The sequence below is a fragment of the Diabrotica virgifera genome, chromosome 5, assembly GCF_917563875.1.
Source record: "Diabrotica virgifera virgifera chromosome 5, PGI_DIABVI_V3a".
Taxonomy (NCBI): domain Eukaryota; kingdom Metazoa; phylum Arthropoda; class Insecta; order Coleoptera; family Chrysomelidae; genus Diabrotica; species Diabrotica virgifera.
In genome coordinates, this window is record NC_065447.1 from 208,763,296 (window position 1) to 208,777,678 (window position 14,383).

Consider the following 14,383-nt stretch of genomic DNA (forward strand, 5'->3'; position numbering starts at 1 on the left):
AAGTATTTTGTCGAAAAAAACGTTCTTAGCAAAAATATAGCCTATAAAAAAGTAAAAAAAAAATGGTGTACGCGTTAGGTCTCTGGATCTCGTAGAACCAGAGTTATAGCCAATGAAAAATAGATTCATATTCACCAAATTTCAAATAGAATATTTCGACGTGAAATATCCAAAAAATTAAGCACTTTTTGGGGAAAACCAGTTATAACTTTTTTAAAGTGTTTAAAAAAAGGTTTATTTCTGTTTTTACAAAAAGTTTCTAGCGTTAAATTTAAGCAAGTTACGCTCAAAATAAAGTTGGTCCCTTTTGTTTTTGCAAAAGAAAATCGGGAAGACCACCCCCTAATTAGCAACTTAAATGAAATTAATCGTTACCGCTCCACAAATTATTTTACTTATGTTGTGTTTATATGATATGTAAGTTTCATCGATTCAAAGTACTTATTTGTGAAAAAATTGGTTTCAAAGTAAAATTTTTAAAAAGTTAAATTTTGAAAAATATGCTTTTTTTCAAAATAACTTAAAAATTGTTAGAGATAACAAAAATCTCGAAAAACAAAAAAAGTCAGATTTGCTTTTCTGAATATCATGTATTTTTTTGTTTTTCTGTTAGACAAAAATTGATTAAGATTTGGTGTTTCGAAATTTGCATACATTCGTGATCAGTGACTCGTTCAACCCCTTTAACTATAGCCCTTTCAATAATAAGGACTTTGAACCAATGAAACTTATAGATCATATAAACAATATATACACGAGTCAAGAAACTTGTGAAGTCGTAACGATTAAGTTCATTTAAGATACTAATTAGGGGGTGATTTTCTCGATTTTTTTACCAATACCAAAAGGGACTAACTTTATTTTGAGCGTAACTTGTTTAATTTTGATGCTAGAAATTTTTTTTATAAGACAAAAATGAAGCTTTTTTTAAACACTTTAAATAAGTTGTAATGAGTTTTCCCCGAAATGTGCTGCATTTTTGGTTATTTCACGTTAAAGTATTTCATTTGGAATTTGACGAATATGAACCTATTTTTCATTAGCTATAACGCTGCTTGTACTAGGTGTAGAGACGTGATATATACACCATTTTTTTAAATTTTTTACAGGCTATATTTTTGCTAAGAATGTTTTTTCGAGAAAATACTTACTATTTGAGTTATTTGCGAAAAACCGTCTAAAAGCGTGGTTATTTTGTTGAAAAAATGAACATATTGACTGCCAAATAACTCGAAAAGTATTGACTTAGGGAAAAAACTCTATAGAACAAAAGTTACTTAAAATTAGCCAGTTTATCCATTTCCTGACTTTCTTTGGACGAATATTTTTTCACCCCCAAGAGGGGGTGAAAAGCACCCCCAGGGCAAAAGCACATATCGGCACAATATCACTTTTTTTCTTTGACTTGTTAGCTATGTGTATGCCAAATTTCATGTCAATCCAAGCGGTTCTTTAAAATTTAGAGGTTTTGCAATAGTTTACCATTAAAGAACGGACTATTAATTATATTTAATTAATTTAATTATGCTACTATGAACTACATAAACTATTTGATTCATTTAGTAAACCAGTATTAATCTATTACACTTATTTTAGAACCCAACACACCTGGGAAATTCATAGTATGGTTCAGAAACGAAACAACCTTACTGGTTCTATGGCAGCCCCCTTACCCAGCAGCTATATATTCCCACTACAAGGTCTCCATCGATCCTCCAGATGCAAACGACAGCGTCTTGTACGTAGAAAAGGAGGGAGAACCTCCTGGTCCTGCTCAGGCAGCTTTTAAAGGATTGATTCCAGGTAGAGCTTATAATATTTCCGTTCAGACGATGTCAGAAGACGAAATTTCCACTCCGACCACTGCTCAATATCGAACAGTACCCTTGAAGCCGCAGAGGATATATTTTGAGAAGGATAAAATTACCTCGCATTCGTTTATTGTCCATTGGGATCCTCCAAGCGGCAAAAGGTAAGAATGTTTGTTTAATAAGTTCTTCTTCTTCTTAAATCAGGCGAGACTTGTTAGGCTCTGGCAGTTGGTCGTAAGGCCTTGGTATAATACCTTGTTTTCTTTCTTAAACTCTAATAAGTTCTGTGGAAAAAAGTTTTCTTTTTGGTAGTTTTAGGATCTCTTCTGGCGCAAACCACAGTTTACCAGTGAATTCTTCACTGTGAAAGAGGTCTCTTCTTCCATTTCGCACTTACTGCACCATTGTTCCTTCACCTTACCTTTTTTGTATAGGTGGTTTTTTAAACGGCAATGTCCTGTAACCCTTTTGATCTTTCATTGCATTTTTTATTTATTTTTTCCTTTTGAGCTCTCGTTTGAGAGTTGTTCGATTGTTCGAGCGTTTTTTATCACTATTCTTGATTACTTTTTAGTCTGGATTTGCTGTTGAGTGGCTCCCCATTTCTTTTAATGATTCCTTATCAGCCATTTCTGAACCTATTTTTCGTAGCAGTTTTAGTGGGTTTACTGTAAAGAGGCCGAAATCATTAGACCGAAAGCAGTAGACCGAACTCATTAGACCGAAAAGCACTTTACCGAAACCTCACTAGACCGAACAATACGTATCCGAAAAGCATTAGGTACATAATGACCTAATGCCTTGAGCCTAATGCTCAAACAGGATTGTAATCTGAGCAAGACTGACATCAACCTCGGTTCACCCTTTATCCAGTATCCAGGCTTAGGACTGGCAGAACAAAGTACTGGCGACTTTAGAGGTTCTTTTTTGCTTTGTTTTTGTTTATTTTTTGTTTTTATTTGTTTTTGGTTTATTTTTTATTTATTATGTACAATACTAAAAATTAAATACTAAAAATAGTTTAGAAGTTGTTTTTTGCTTTGTTTTTTGTTTATTTTTTTTATTTACTATGTACAGTACTAAAAATTGAATACTAAAAATTAAAGTTATGTGCAATTCCCCTTGAGTAATTAAGTATCTTACCATGAACATCAAAGTTACCGACGAGGCGTTTTATTCTGTCAGCAGAATCTCTGTATTTTTTCTGGCTCGTGGGTGGTTGTTCGCCAGCTAAATACTTATTGTTCTATTCTTAGTTCGTTCAAACCCTGTTCTCTCTGCAGTGCTTCAAAATCTTAGCATAATTTACTGCAATCTTTATTAATTTATGTACCATTTCGATTTAATGCTGTTCGGCTGTTCGGTCTAGTGAGGTTTCGGTAAAGTGCTTTTTGGTCTAATGAGTTCGGTCTACTGCTTTCGGTCTAATTGTCGTGTACCGTTTTAGTGATGCCACAGAAAGGTACTGGGCCTTCAAAGATTTCTCTCGAGGCTTGTTTTGCCAACATATCTGCTCGTCCAGTCCCATGCACCCTTTCGTTTAATAGATTTATACAAACACACGTTTTTTTTTCATGAAAAAGTGTTTCAAGTTTGTTAGGTTTTCCAACACATCAGGTTTTCAGGGAAAGTGTGTTTGAAATGTTTTATAGAAACTGCCAAAAATCCTGAGAAAATATTGAAACTATATTTAATAGAAAATTACACTACAAAATTGAGTTTTTCATAAAAAATCAATGCAGTATGATCTACGGAATGGGACGCTTCATCGCCGCCGGTTCATCGCTGCCTTTTCGATGCCGCCGGTTCATCGCCAGTCCATTTCATCGCCGTCCATTTAATCGCCAGTTAGTGAGTTGATTTTGTATTATGGGAGATGACACGACACGACGTTAAATTCAGTTCAAAACTTATGACAATTAAAAAGATAACAAATATTATTATATTTACTGTGCTACTTCTACTTCCCCTAAATTTTATACTAAATAGTACTAAATTTGTAGTGTTGAATGGCCTTTGTAGAAATATACACATAATGTTCAAATTTATGTAGTGTAGGTTAGATCATTTCCTTGAATTCCTAATGAATATTAAAAATAAATACTAAATTAATGTAGCTGTCGAAAATTGGTCGGAAATTCGGAAATAAATCAGTTAGCGATTAACTGGCTGGCGATGAATCGGCCGGCGATGAATTGGCGTCATCGAAAGGGCGGCGATGAAGCGTCCTAGACCCATAATCTACGTTAGACAATCGTTGGTTTTTTGAAGTGAAAACTTCTTTAGGGACGTTGTGCATTTTTTGGATAGGGGCAAAAGCATTGAATTCGCGACCGTCATCGACCGTCATCGCGACCGTCGTCGCTTATGTTATATATTATGTGCGTGTATATATAAATTGTGTAGAGGTATTTTAATTTAAAAAAAATGTAAAACATATTTTAGGATGGGGAAAAAGGATTGATTTCGCGACCATCATTGCGACCGTCATCGCTTCGGCGAAATAAATTTTGTACATAATACATATATTATGTGTAGGTTTATATAAATTGTATAGAAGTATTTAAATTTAAAATAAATGTAAAACCTATTTTAGGATGGGGAAAAAGGATTTATTTCGCGACCGTCATCTCTTCGGCGAAATAAATTTTGTACGTATAATTATTATGTGTATGTTATAAATTGTGTAGAAGTATTTAAATTTAAAATAAATGTACAATCTATTTTGAGATGGGGAAAAAGGATTGATTTCGCGACCGTCATGTCATCGCGACCGTCATCGCTTTGACGAAATAAAGTGTGTACGTATATTATTATAATCTACGTATAATAATAGTAATATTATTGTGAAAACTTCTTTAGGGACGTTGTGCACTTTTTAGATGGGGAAAAATATTGAATTAGCGACCGTCATTACTTTGACGAAATACATTTTTGAAGTGAACACTTCTTTAGGGACGTTGTGCACTTTTTAGATGGGGAAGAAGTATTGAATTAGTGACCGTCATCGCGACCGTCATTACTTCGACGAAATATTGTTTTGAAGTGAAAACTTTCTTAGGGACGTTTTGCCCTTTTTAAATGGGGAAGAAGTGTTGAATTAGCGACCGTCATCGTTTCGGCGAAATAATTTTTTGAAGTGAAAACTTCTGTAGAAACGTTGTGCACTTTTTAGATGGGGAAAAAGTATTTAATTAGCGACCGTCATCCCGACCGTCATTGCTTCGACGAAATACATTTTTGAAGTGAAAACTTCTTTATGGCGGTTGTGCACTTTTTGGATGGGGAAAAAGTATTGAATTAGCGACCGTCATCGCGACCGTCATTGCTTCGACGAAATAATGTTTTGAAGTGAAAACTTTCTTAGGAACGTTTTGCCCGTTTTAAATGGGGAAAAAGTATTGAATTAGCGACCGTCATTGCTTCGACGAAAATAAATTTTTGAAGTGAAAACTTCCTTTAGGGACGTTGTGCCCTTTTTAGATGGGGAAAAAGTATTGAATTAGCGACCGTCATTGCGCCGACGAACTAATTTTTGAAGTGAAAACTGCTTTAGGGACGTTTTGCACTTTTTCGATGGGGAAAAAGTATTAAATTAGCGACCGTCATTGCTTCGACGAAATAAATTTGTGAAGTGAAAACTTTTTTAGAGGCGTTTTGCACTTTTTAGATAGGGAAAAAGTATTGTGTTTGCGACCGTCATCACTTTGCCGAACTAAATTTCGTATGTATATATATTATGTATATGTATACATAAATAGCATAGAACGTACGCAACGCGTATATATTATAGGATAGCACTTCTTTTTGGATGGGGAAAAACATTGAGCTCGTAATTTAGATACTATAAGAAGTTTTCACTTCTGTCGGCACTCCCATAAGTGCTTTAATTTTTTTTTTTTTAATAAAATCGTTCTCTCCGTGAAAACTGCGTTTTGTAGTTTTCTTTTTACGGATTTTTGATCAAGCTCCAACAGTAATCAGCCACCATTCTAATATCCCATCTTCCTTGATAACGTCTCTTCATCTCCTTTATTGTGTTGATGGACCCTCACGCCCTGTTACTCACTGACAACTCCCAAGATTTTCGGGAAAGTAGTCAACGTGGGAATCCAGAAAGTGTAGTTTGACGCTCATATTCTATCCCATTGTTTTTTTTATAAATTTTGACCATGTTGACTATAATTTCTTTGTAGTTTGGAGACTTGTTTCTAAGGAAACTATCTATGACTTCTACGAAAGAACTCCATACTTCAGATTCATCCTGGATCTGAAACAATCTGTCCGAGTTTAAGGTTGGAATTTGAGGACATACAAAAATTCCTTCTTTATCTTTAGCTTTAGAAAGTGCAGGAAAGTAGCAGAGGTATTTCAAGCAGTCATCTTGTTCATTTAACGCCGTAACAAACAATATTCGCTATACTTTATTTTATTTAGCAACAGCTGAAAGTTCTTATACGTTTCTTTGAGATGCACCGAGTCACCAACAGGCTCGGAGGCATAAGTATTACCATTGTGCAACAAGAAACTCTTCAGACTTCTCTTCTTCTTCTTCTTAAGGTGCCTATCCGTTCCGGATGTTGCCGATCAGCATGGTTATCCTAACTTTGCTTGCTGCTATTCTGAACAGTCCGGTTGTCGATGTATTAAACCACTTTCTCAGGTTTTGAAGCCAAGATATTCTTCTTCTCCCTGGTCCTCTCTTTCCAAATACCTTGCCCTGAAGAATGAGTTGCAACAAGCCATATCTCTGTTCATTCCTCATAACATGGCCAAGATATTCCAGTTTGCGCTCTTTGATTGTGTTAATAATCTCGCATTCCTTGCCTATTCTACGTAGAACCTCAACATTAGTCACACGATCCACCCACGAAATTCTCAAAATGCGCCTGTAACACCACATCTCGAATGCCTCGAGTCCTCTCCAAGAAGCCTCAAACTTCTCTTGGAAGAATCAATAAATAATGCTATGCTGTGGAATCGTAGTTGTCAGCTTCCAGTTTCATGACTACTTCGGGAATATTATGACAGTACACCAGTGAACCCTCTTGAGAGAAATATTCCGCGAACTCTTTTTCACGATGCCTGTACCACGAAAATGTGGTATATCAGTCGCGATCCTTATGTATCATCTTTCGACAGGCCCAAGTCTCTCACTAATTAATTCAATTTTATCTTAGATAAACTTTGAAGTTGGTCTTTATCAGAATTGAAGTCGTCTTCATCGATTTTTTCGTTTCACCTTTCATCTGATGATTGCTATTGGATTATGTGAAGAAAATGTGGAGGAATGGGGAAGAGGAATGAGGTCTCCATGGTTTTTTGGTTCCCTCCATACCAGAGAAATGTCGAAGAGTAAAGAGCTACATGTACCTTTTGTCCTTTTTGTCAGTAGATCGACATAGTGAAAGCATACTGTGTGTGGAGCTAAAGGTTTGTTCTGATCACCAATAGTGATAAGCTTTGCTATCGTTAAATCACCAAACAGGTAATAAAATATATCAGGACTATTTTTTACACCGTCTTGATGACATTATGACGCAGGAAACACTCAGAAAACAAAACACAACTCGATGCTACAAACAAATGTTGCTAACTATTTCGTAAACAACTGTAGATGCCATCAAGTTGGCAGCATCGGCAGTGTTGACATTGAAATTAAATAAACGTAGTATTGTACTAAAATATTTTCTATCGATCTATAAGGTATTTTAAAGAAATAATTTTAATGTAATATACGAAATATCAGTAAGATACTTCTTTGCTCTAGTTCAAAATATCTCACAAGATTTTTTAATTTTGTGAAAAAACTTGACGTGAGGCTCAAACCAAATTCACATTCAGAGGTACCAGTATTAGCTAAGGTACTTATCAAATTCAAAACACCAAATCATGTCCAAGAATTTATAAGCCAGTGTAAGACCAGTAATGCCATATGCATCAGAAACAATATCCGACACAGCCACAGCACCAGTGGCGTAACAAACTGCGTCGGGCCCCCCCGCAGAATTTGAAATGGGGCCCCTTTTAACCCGGGAGCGGTCGCGCCGTTAGAAAAAATCCAACTTTTTATCATTTTCCGTGAAAACTTATTGAAAAATTTTGCAACATAACTTTCCACTTGTAAGTGCCTCGAAGAAGATTGTAGTAATGCGTAGGATTTTTTTTAATTTAATTTTTATTTTGTTTGTGGAATTTATGGCTTTGGTGGGAACCAATTAGTTTTAAAATTGTTAGAAATAGATATTTTTAACATAACAAGCAAACAAAAATATTATAAAATTGAAATTTGTTTTAAATCCGTATTGCTAGATTTTGTTCTACGCGCTACTGCTTACGTGACAGAAGTGAGCGCGACTAATCTCTCGTTAAACAATTATAGGTCTGGATCCCGCGTATGAAAAAAAAATTGATTAATAGTAAGCTGAAAATTTGTTAATAGCTTAAGGGTGTCTAGTCGGATAAACTTTGATATATGGAAACACTGAAACAGGGGCAGTTTTAATTGTGGAACAGGTTAAAAATTTGGAACGGTCAGACCACGAAAACGGCACATTTATTTTGTCCGACAGAACAGACTTACACTCTCCGAACAGGGATTAAACTCTCATGCAAATATCAGACTGCTATTTATCACCTGTCATAATTCCTGTCATTTGACATATTCTACATGCTCCACTCATTAAAACGCCCATTTGGTGATAAATAGCAGTCTGATTTTTGCATGAGAGTTTAATCTCTGTTCGGAGAGTTTAAGTCTGTTGTGTCGGACAAAATACATGTGCCGTTTTCGTGGTCTGACCGTTCCAAATTTTTAACCTGTTCCACAATTAAAACTTCCCCTGTTTCAGTGTTCCCATATATCAAAGTTTGTCCGACTAGACACCCTTAAGCTATTAACAAATTTTCAGCTTGCTATTAATCAACTTTTTTTTCATACGCGGGATCCAGACCTATTACTAAATAGCGACTTATTTAACAAAAACTTTTTTGTGTTAGCGTTATCATTCACTGTTCATAACAACTTACATTTCTCATCTTTATTGGTATACAAACCCATTCCAAATAAACAACTTCTTTTGTTGTTTTCTGTACAACTTACCTACAATACATTTAATAACCAGCTTTAAAAATAGTAAATGTTAAAACAATTCTTTCTTGATTTCTTATACAGGGTGTTTGCGTAGCTTGGAACCTATGGGAAACTTTTTTATTACGTATCTATATTACGAAAAAAAGTTATTTATTCTTCATAAAATGCTCTGCATGGTATAAAACCTAAGTTGCAATAATCAGATATTAAATTTTATTGATTTTATACGAGGTATATCAAAAAATATTAATTTCGCTCAATAGTACCTATACACCTTTATATTTTACAATATTGAAAAATTTTATTATAAAAAGTTGTTCGCAATTAAAAACTTTGTTTAAATATGCAATTATATCATTCCAGTTGAAATATTTTGAATTATAAAGGTACTTAACTCTTAGAGAGAAATTCATATTTTTCGACATACCTCGTATAAAGTTGGTAAAATGTGATATATTACGATTGAATCTTCGTTTTGAGATAATGCAGAGCTTTTTATAAAGAATCTGAGAAGAATTTTTTCGTAAAATTAAAAAATTAATAATAAAATAGTTATTATAATTGTACTAAAATGATATGTTGGTTATCGGTAATTTGAGAAATATTTGGAAAAATCAATTTTTTATTTACAAGGATGTAATTACATATTAAAATTAAAATCGTATATTGTTAAATATAAAAGTACTTTATCCTTGAGTTAAATTCCTATTTTTTGACTTACCTCGTATAAAATTGATAAGCTTTGATATCTAATGGTTTAACTGGCTTATTTTGTATCTCAGATTTAAGAACATTCAGAGCATTTCATGAAGAATAACTTTTTTCGTAAAATTGATATTAAAAATGTTTCCCATATGGTTCGAAGCCACGCAGACATACTGTATAAGTGCTCAAAAAAATTTATTTTCAATTTTCAAATTGTAATGTCTGACAGGGCTGTAACTACCATTGGGGCAACCGGGGCAGTGCCTCGGGGCCCCCGGCGAAGGGGGCCCCGCGATTTTAATCGCGTTATACTGCCTATTATAGGCAATATAGCGCGATTAAAAACCTACATTATAGCCGAAGAATGTAAGTAACATTATATGTAGTATATTTTTTATGAAAACAGAAAAGATGTTATATTGATGGTAAATATTTAGCTTAAAATAATGTGATTTCAAATTTTTTTTTGTGTTGGTCAACTAAAATAGCAATATGTCGGTAGGTACAGTAAACTTCAGTCATGGAGTACATTAAAATCCGTTTTCAAGTGGTTAAATATCAATTTTCCCGGACTCCTTCTGCTGGGTGATTAACCCCAGACCCCCGGTAGGGGGCCCCCAGATCACGTTTACCTCGGGGCCACCAACATCGTACTTATGGCCCTGATTTAATGACATATTCGAATTCAGCATAACAAAAAGCAAATAGATACAGTTTTGAACAAAGTAAAATGATGAATTCACCGATACCCTTTAAAATTATTTAATATAAAACAGTTTTATTGTTTAAAGAATTAATAAACAATTAGAGGCATCTGTGAGTAGAACTTTTCACTTTAAGATAAGATATATAAACTAACAAAAAATGTTTTAGAAAAATATAAGCTTGTTTGATTTTTTCCGAAACCGAAACTATGCAAGTTTTTCTACATTGACTCCTCTAAAGCGTAAGTGTTATAATTTCCTTATCTTACCGTTTATCAGTTGAGAGATTGTCCAATGATTACACAAGACAAGTCGTCAATAATTGTTAAATAAATGAGTACCAAACTGATGCAACTATAACCGTAAAACAACACAAACATAAATAACATTCAATGCAAACAACCAATATGAAATTACTGGCGATAATATTGTATCGAAATACTAAAAGTAGGTAAAGAACAGAGAGAAAGAAAACCCATTTTTAGATTTAAAAATATTGTCCTTAAATTCGGCAAATTGCAATTCTAATATCTTTCAATAGTCACGTACAAAACATTATATAGTTTATTGTCGCTGCCATAAAATTTCGGTAGGCCGGAAGGGATTAAGTTTCTAGATATTATGAGATGATTCACTTGGCAAATACGCCTACATAGTTAGAAATTTTTACGTTTTTAAATTTAAACAGACAACGTAAAAATAATATAGGAATAACAGATTTTTACATAATATCAGATGACAAGATGGGGCCCTTAAGCGATTGCCCCCCCCCCCGCAAGCTTCATGCTGCGGGGCCCTCTGTTACGCCGCTGCACAACACAAAGACTACTGGAAACGGCAGAGATGAGAGCACTGAGAAGAAATACAGGAAATACGCTGAGAAGTCGACAGAGGACTGCAGACATTAGAAGAAAATTTAACGTGCAGTGTATACACGAATGAATACTAAATAGAAAAAAAAAAGAATGGAATAACCACATAACCAGAATAGGAGAGACACGTATGGTCAAAATAGCAAAGAGATAAATCACTAATTGGTAGAAGTATCGAACGACGGCGCAAAAGATGAGTGATCTTCAATAGATGTATCAATCCGCCAGTAAACAAACAGAATTGGTTATAAAGTGAAAGAGGAAATTGCTCTTCATAGCGAGTCGATCGCCCGATCGTCGAGCTCAATGTGCATATTGCTTCAAAAAGTCTATATTTATCGTATGTCCCTGTTAATACCTACGTTTTTCTTTAGTATACGGCCTCTTTTGTGGCCTTGATTTTTAATGAAACAATATTTTATTAAATGTAATGGAAACCCCACCATAATTTTGCTAATTTTATTGGTAGTTTGTCATAAATCTACAGTTAACAATAAAAAAGTAATAAAAATATTGGCTTTTGTATTTACATAAAAAATATTAAAAATAAATATTTCCTTATGTCATATCAATGTTGTGAAAGTTATTGAATACTCAATACACTCTGGAATAATCAGTTTTTTGATATTCTTAATAATTTTTGGTATGTTAACTTTATTTAAGTAGGTATAGTATGAAGAAAAATATTCAGTGTTCCAGTGATAGTACTATCAAGATTTTTAATTAACCATTTGTCGTATTTTTCATTCACCTTCCCATCTGGTTTATTATATAGGGTACAATTGATTGCGTTGGCAATTTTTATAGCCTACAATACTTCTTAGCAATTATGCCAGATTTGTAATTTTTCGCCAGGAAAAGATTTTGTCATAAACCAATTCTGCAGTAGAATTTCTTCTTTAACCTTCTTTTTATGCCCTATTAAAGGTGTCGAAACTATTTATAGCTATTCTTTTATTCCTCCAGTTTTCTTTCCATTTTTCGGACCATTGATAATTGTTTTATTTCTTGTATCAATTTTCTTTCCGATCTGATATATCCTCTGTGCCCAGGTTTTCTTTGGTCTTTCCTCTTTTTGTTTTCATTCTTCTTCGCTCATAAAATAATTTTGGCTAATCTACTTTCCTCCATCCTGCATATATGCTCGTACCACAGAAAACAAGTGGTGTGCCCCAATTGTTTTCTTTCATTAAATATATTATGGATTCTTCCAATTCCCATTATTTATCTACTGTTCGCTTGCTTCTTTATTATTGCATTATTAAATAACTTGAACATTTATTTTATTTAAAGATTTATATCTTGCTTTTTTATAAGAACATACAGCATGACCTACTAATTATCTTACTTTCAGTGAATTTGACAAGTATCAAGTCTCCTTGGGCACTGTACGAAAACCTCCTCCTGTTCCAAGATCAAAAGAAGATCCTACATTTTGGGAATTCAAGGATAATTTAGAACCGGGAAAGACCTATTCCGTTGTTGTGAAAACCGTTTCTGGAAAAGTCACTTCTTGGCCTGTCAGTGCTGATGTTACATTAAGTAAGTATTAATAATTTTTTTATTACATATTATACCATTAGGATTGCCTAAGGGAAACATTTTTGATGAGCCTGTCTGAGTTTTGGTGACTATGGTAATACAATTTGTTTGAATTTTTGTTTGTTTAAGTATTAGTGAAGCATATGTCGAAATCTTTAAATTTGGTTCTTTTCTAAGCATTATTACTGAGCGACAAAATGATGTACATAATCAAACATTTTGCCAAAAATAATTTGTTCTAATATTTAGTTTTTGACGGCTGAGCGTGGTTCTCCATGATCTTTACTGTTGTGAGTTCAACCGCCACTAACCTGAGGACAGACGCTGTTTGCAGCCACTCATTCTGGAATAGACGCTGCCTATATGCTTCTCTACTTCGACATCCGCCTGGGCTGCCACTTCCGTTATTCGCCCTCATTGTCGTTACGGTCTTCATCTGTAACTCTAGACAAGGGACCCTCACGGAATGCTAGCAGCGGGGCCAGCTGAACTCAATGGGCCAACAGTATCACAATGTAAAAATGAAGGTGTAAACTATTCAGTGACCGCAGCTGTACCTAAGTCAAACATATCGAATTGTTTACCACTGTCCGTTTAAGAATTGGCTGGTAGTTTATCCAGGTCTGGCGCTTTTCCATCTTTTAATATAGGTACCTATTATTCGGCGTTGATTTTAAGAAGTGTTGCTGGCTAAATTGGCGCAGTTCCCAAAGGCCATAAAAGAAGAAAAAAATGTACCTATTCAGTATACAGTACTTTATAATAAAAGTATGTATATGCATACACAACCATTAAGCGTAATTGAATTAAATTGCATTATCTGTTTGAATATCGAAGCGTAAACATCGTTTGCCTCTAGCGATAGTGTTAATTGATTGTGCTGTTAATAAAAAAACCAAACAAGTAAAAATAAGCCAATAGTTCAGGAAATAATGGCAAAAATGCGTCAACAAACAAGAGGTTATTTATATAATGCATAAATAACTAGAGATATGATGCAACCTACCATGACACAAACAGGACAGTATGTACCTGAAGCAACGCAATTTGCACAGTCACAGATTCTCACTGATCGACAATAGTTACAAGATAACATATCAAATTTCTCCTCTATAGGTACCTATACCATACAAACAACAATTAACTCAACAACCTACAAACCTCAATCAATATACACATATACGAAACCAAAGAAATGGGAAGTAGATGCAAATAGAAGTAGGAGCAGAAATAGTTCCGATAAAGAACTGTGAAATAGACGAATGTAAATAAATCATCATCATCATCAGTAGCTCAACAACCCTTTTTGGGTCCTGGCTTGTTCTAGGATTTTCCGCCATTCTGTTCTGTTCCTTGCTTTGTTCTTCCAGTGGGTAATCTCAAGTGTTTTCAGATCTTGTTCCATGTATCTAAGTTTGGGTCTTCCCTTTGACCTTCTCCCTACTGGTGTTTGCTTTATTATATGTTTTGGTGTTTCGGTCTCCAACATTCGTTCAACATGGCCCATCCAGCGCAGACGTCCGATCTTTATGGATGTTATGACGTCGGGTTCGTTGTATGCTGCGTATGGTTCAAAATTATATCTTCTGCGCCATTTTCTTTCACCCCCTTATATAAGTGTAAGGATTTTTCGTTAAAACGTACCTAATAAGTTCT

At 34.4% G+C, this 14,383-nt stretch overlaps 1 protein-coding gene across 5 annotated transcripts in view; it reads left to right on the top strand.

Annotated features, from left to right (window-relative positions):
• The window catches only part of LOC114336805 (tyrosine-protein phosphatase 10D), a 365,560-nt gene that overhangs the window by 276,525 nt on the left and 74,652 nt on the right, over positions 1–14,383 (top strand). For all 5 annotated transcript variants that reach the window (XR_007698102.1, XR_007698103.1, XM_050650569.1 and 2 more), the window contains exons 4-5: positions 1,597–1,972; positions 12,540–12,727. Coding sequence is in view for 3 of the 5 variants with exons in the window: in XM_050650569.1 (XP_050506526.1) it covers positions 1,597–1,972; positions 12,540–12,727 (564 nt within the window). In the remaining 2 variants the exon portion in view is untranslated. The remainder of the gene's footprint in view (positions 1–1,596; positions 1,973–12,539; positions 12,728–14,383) is intronic.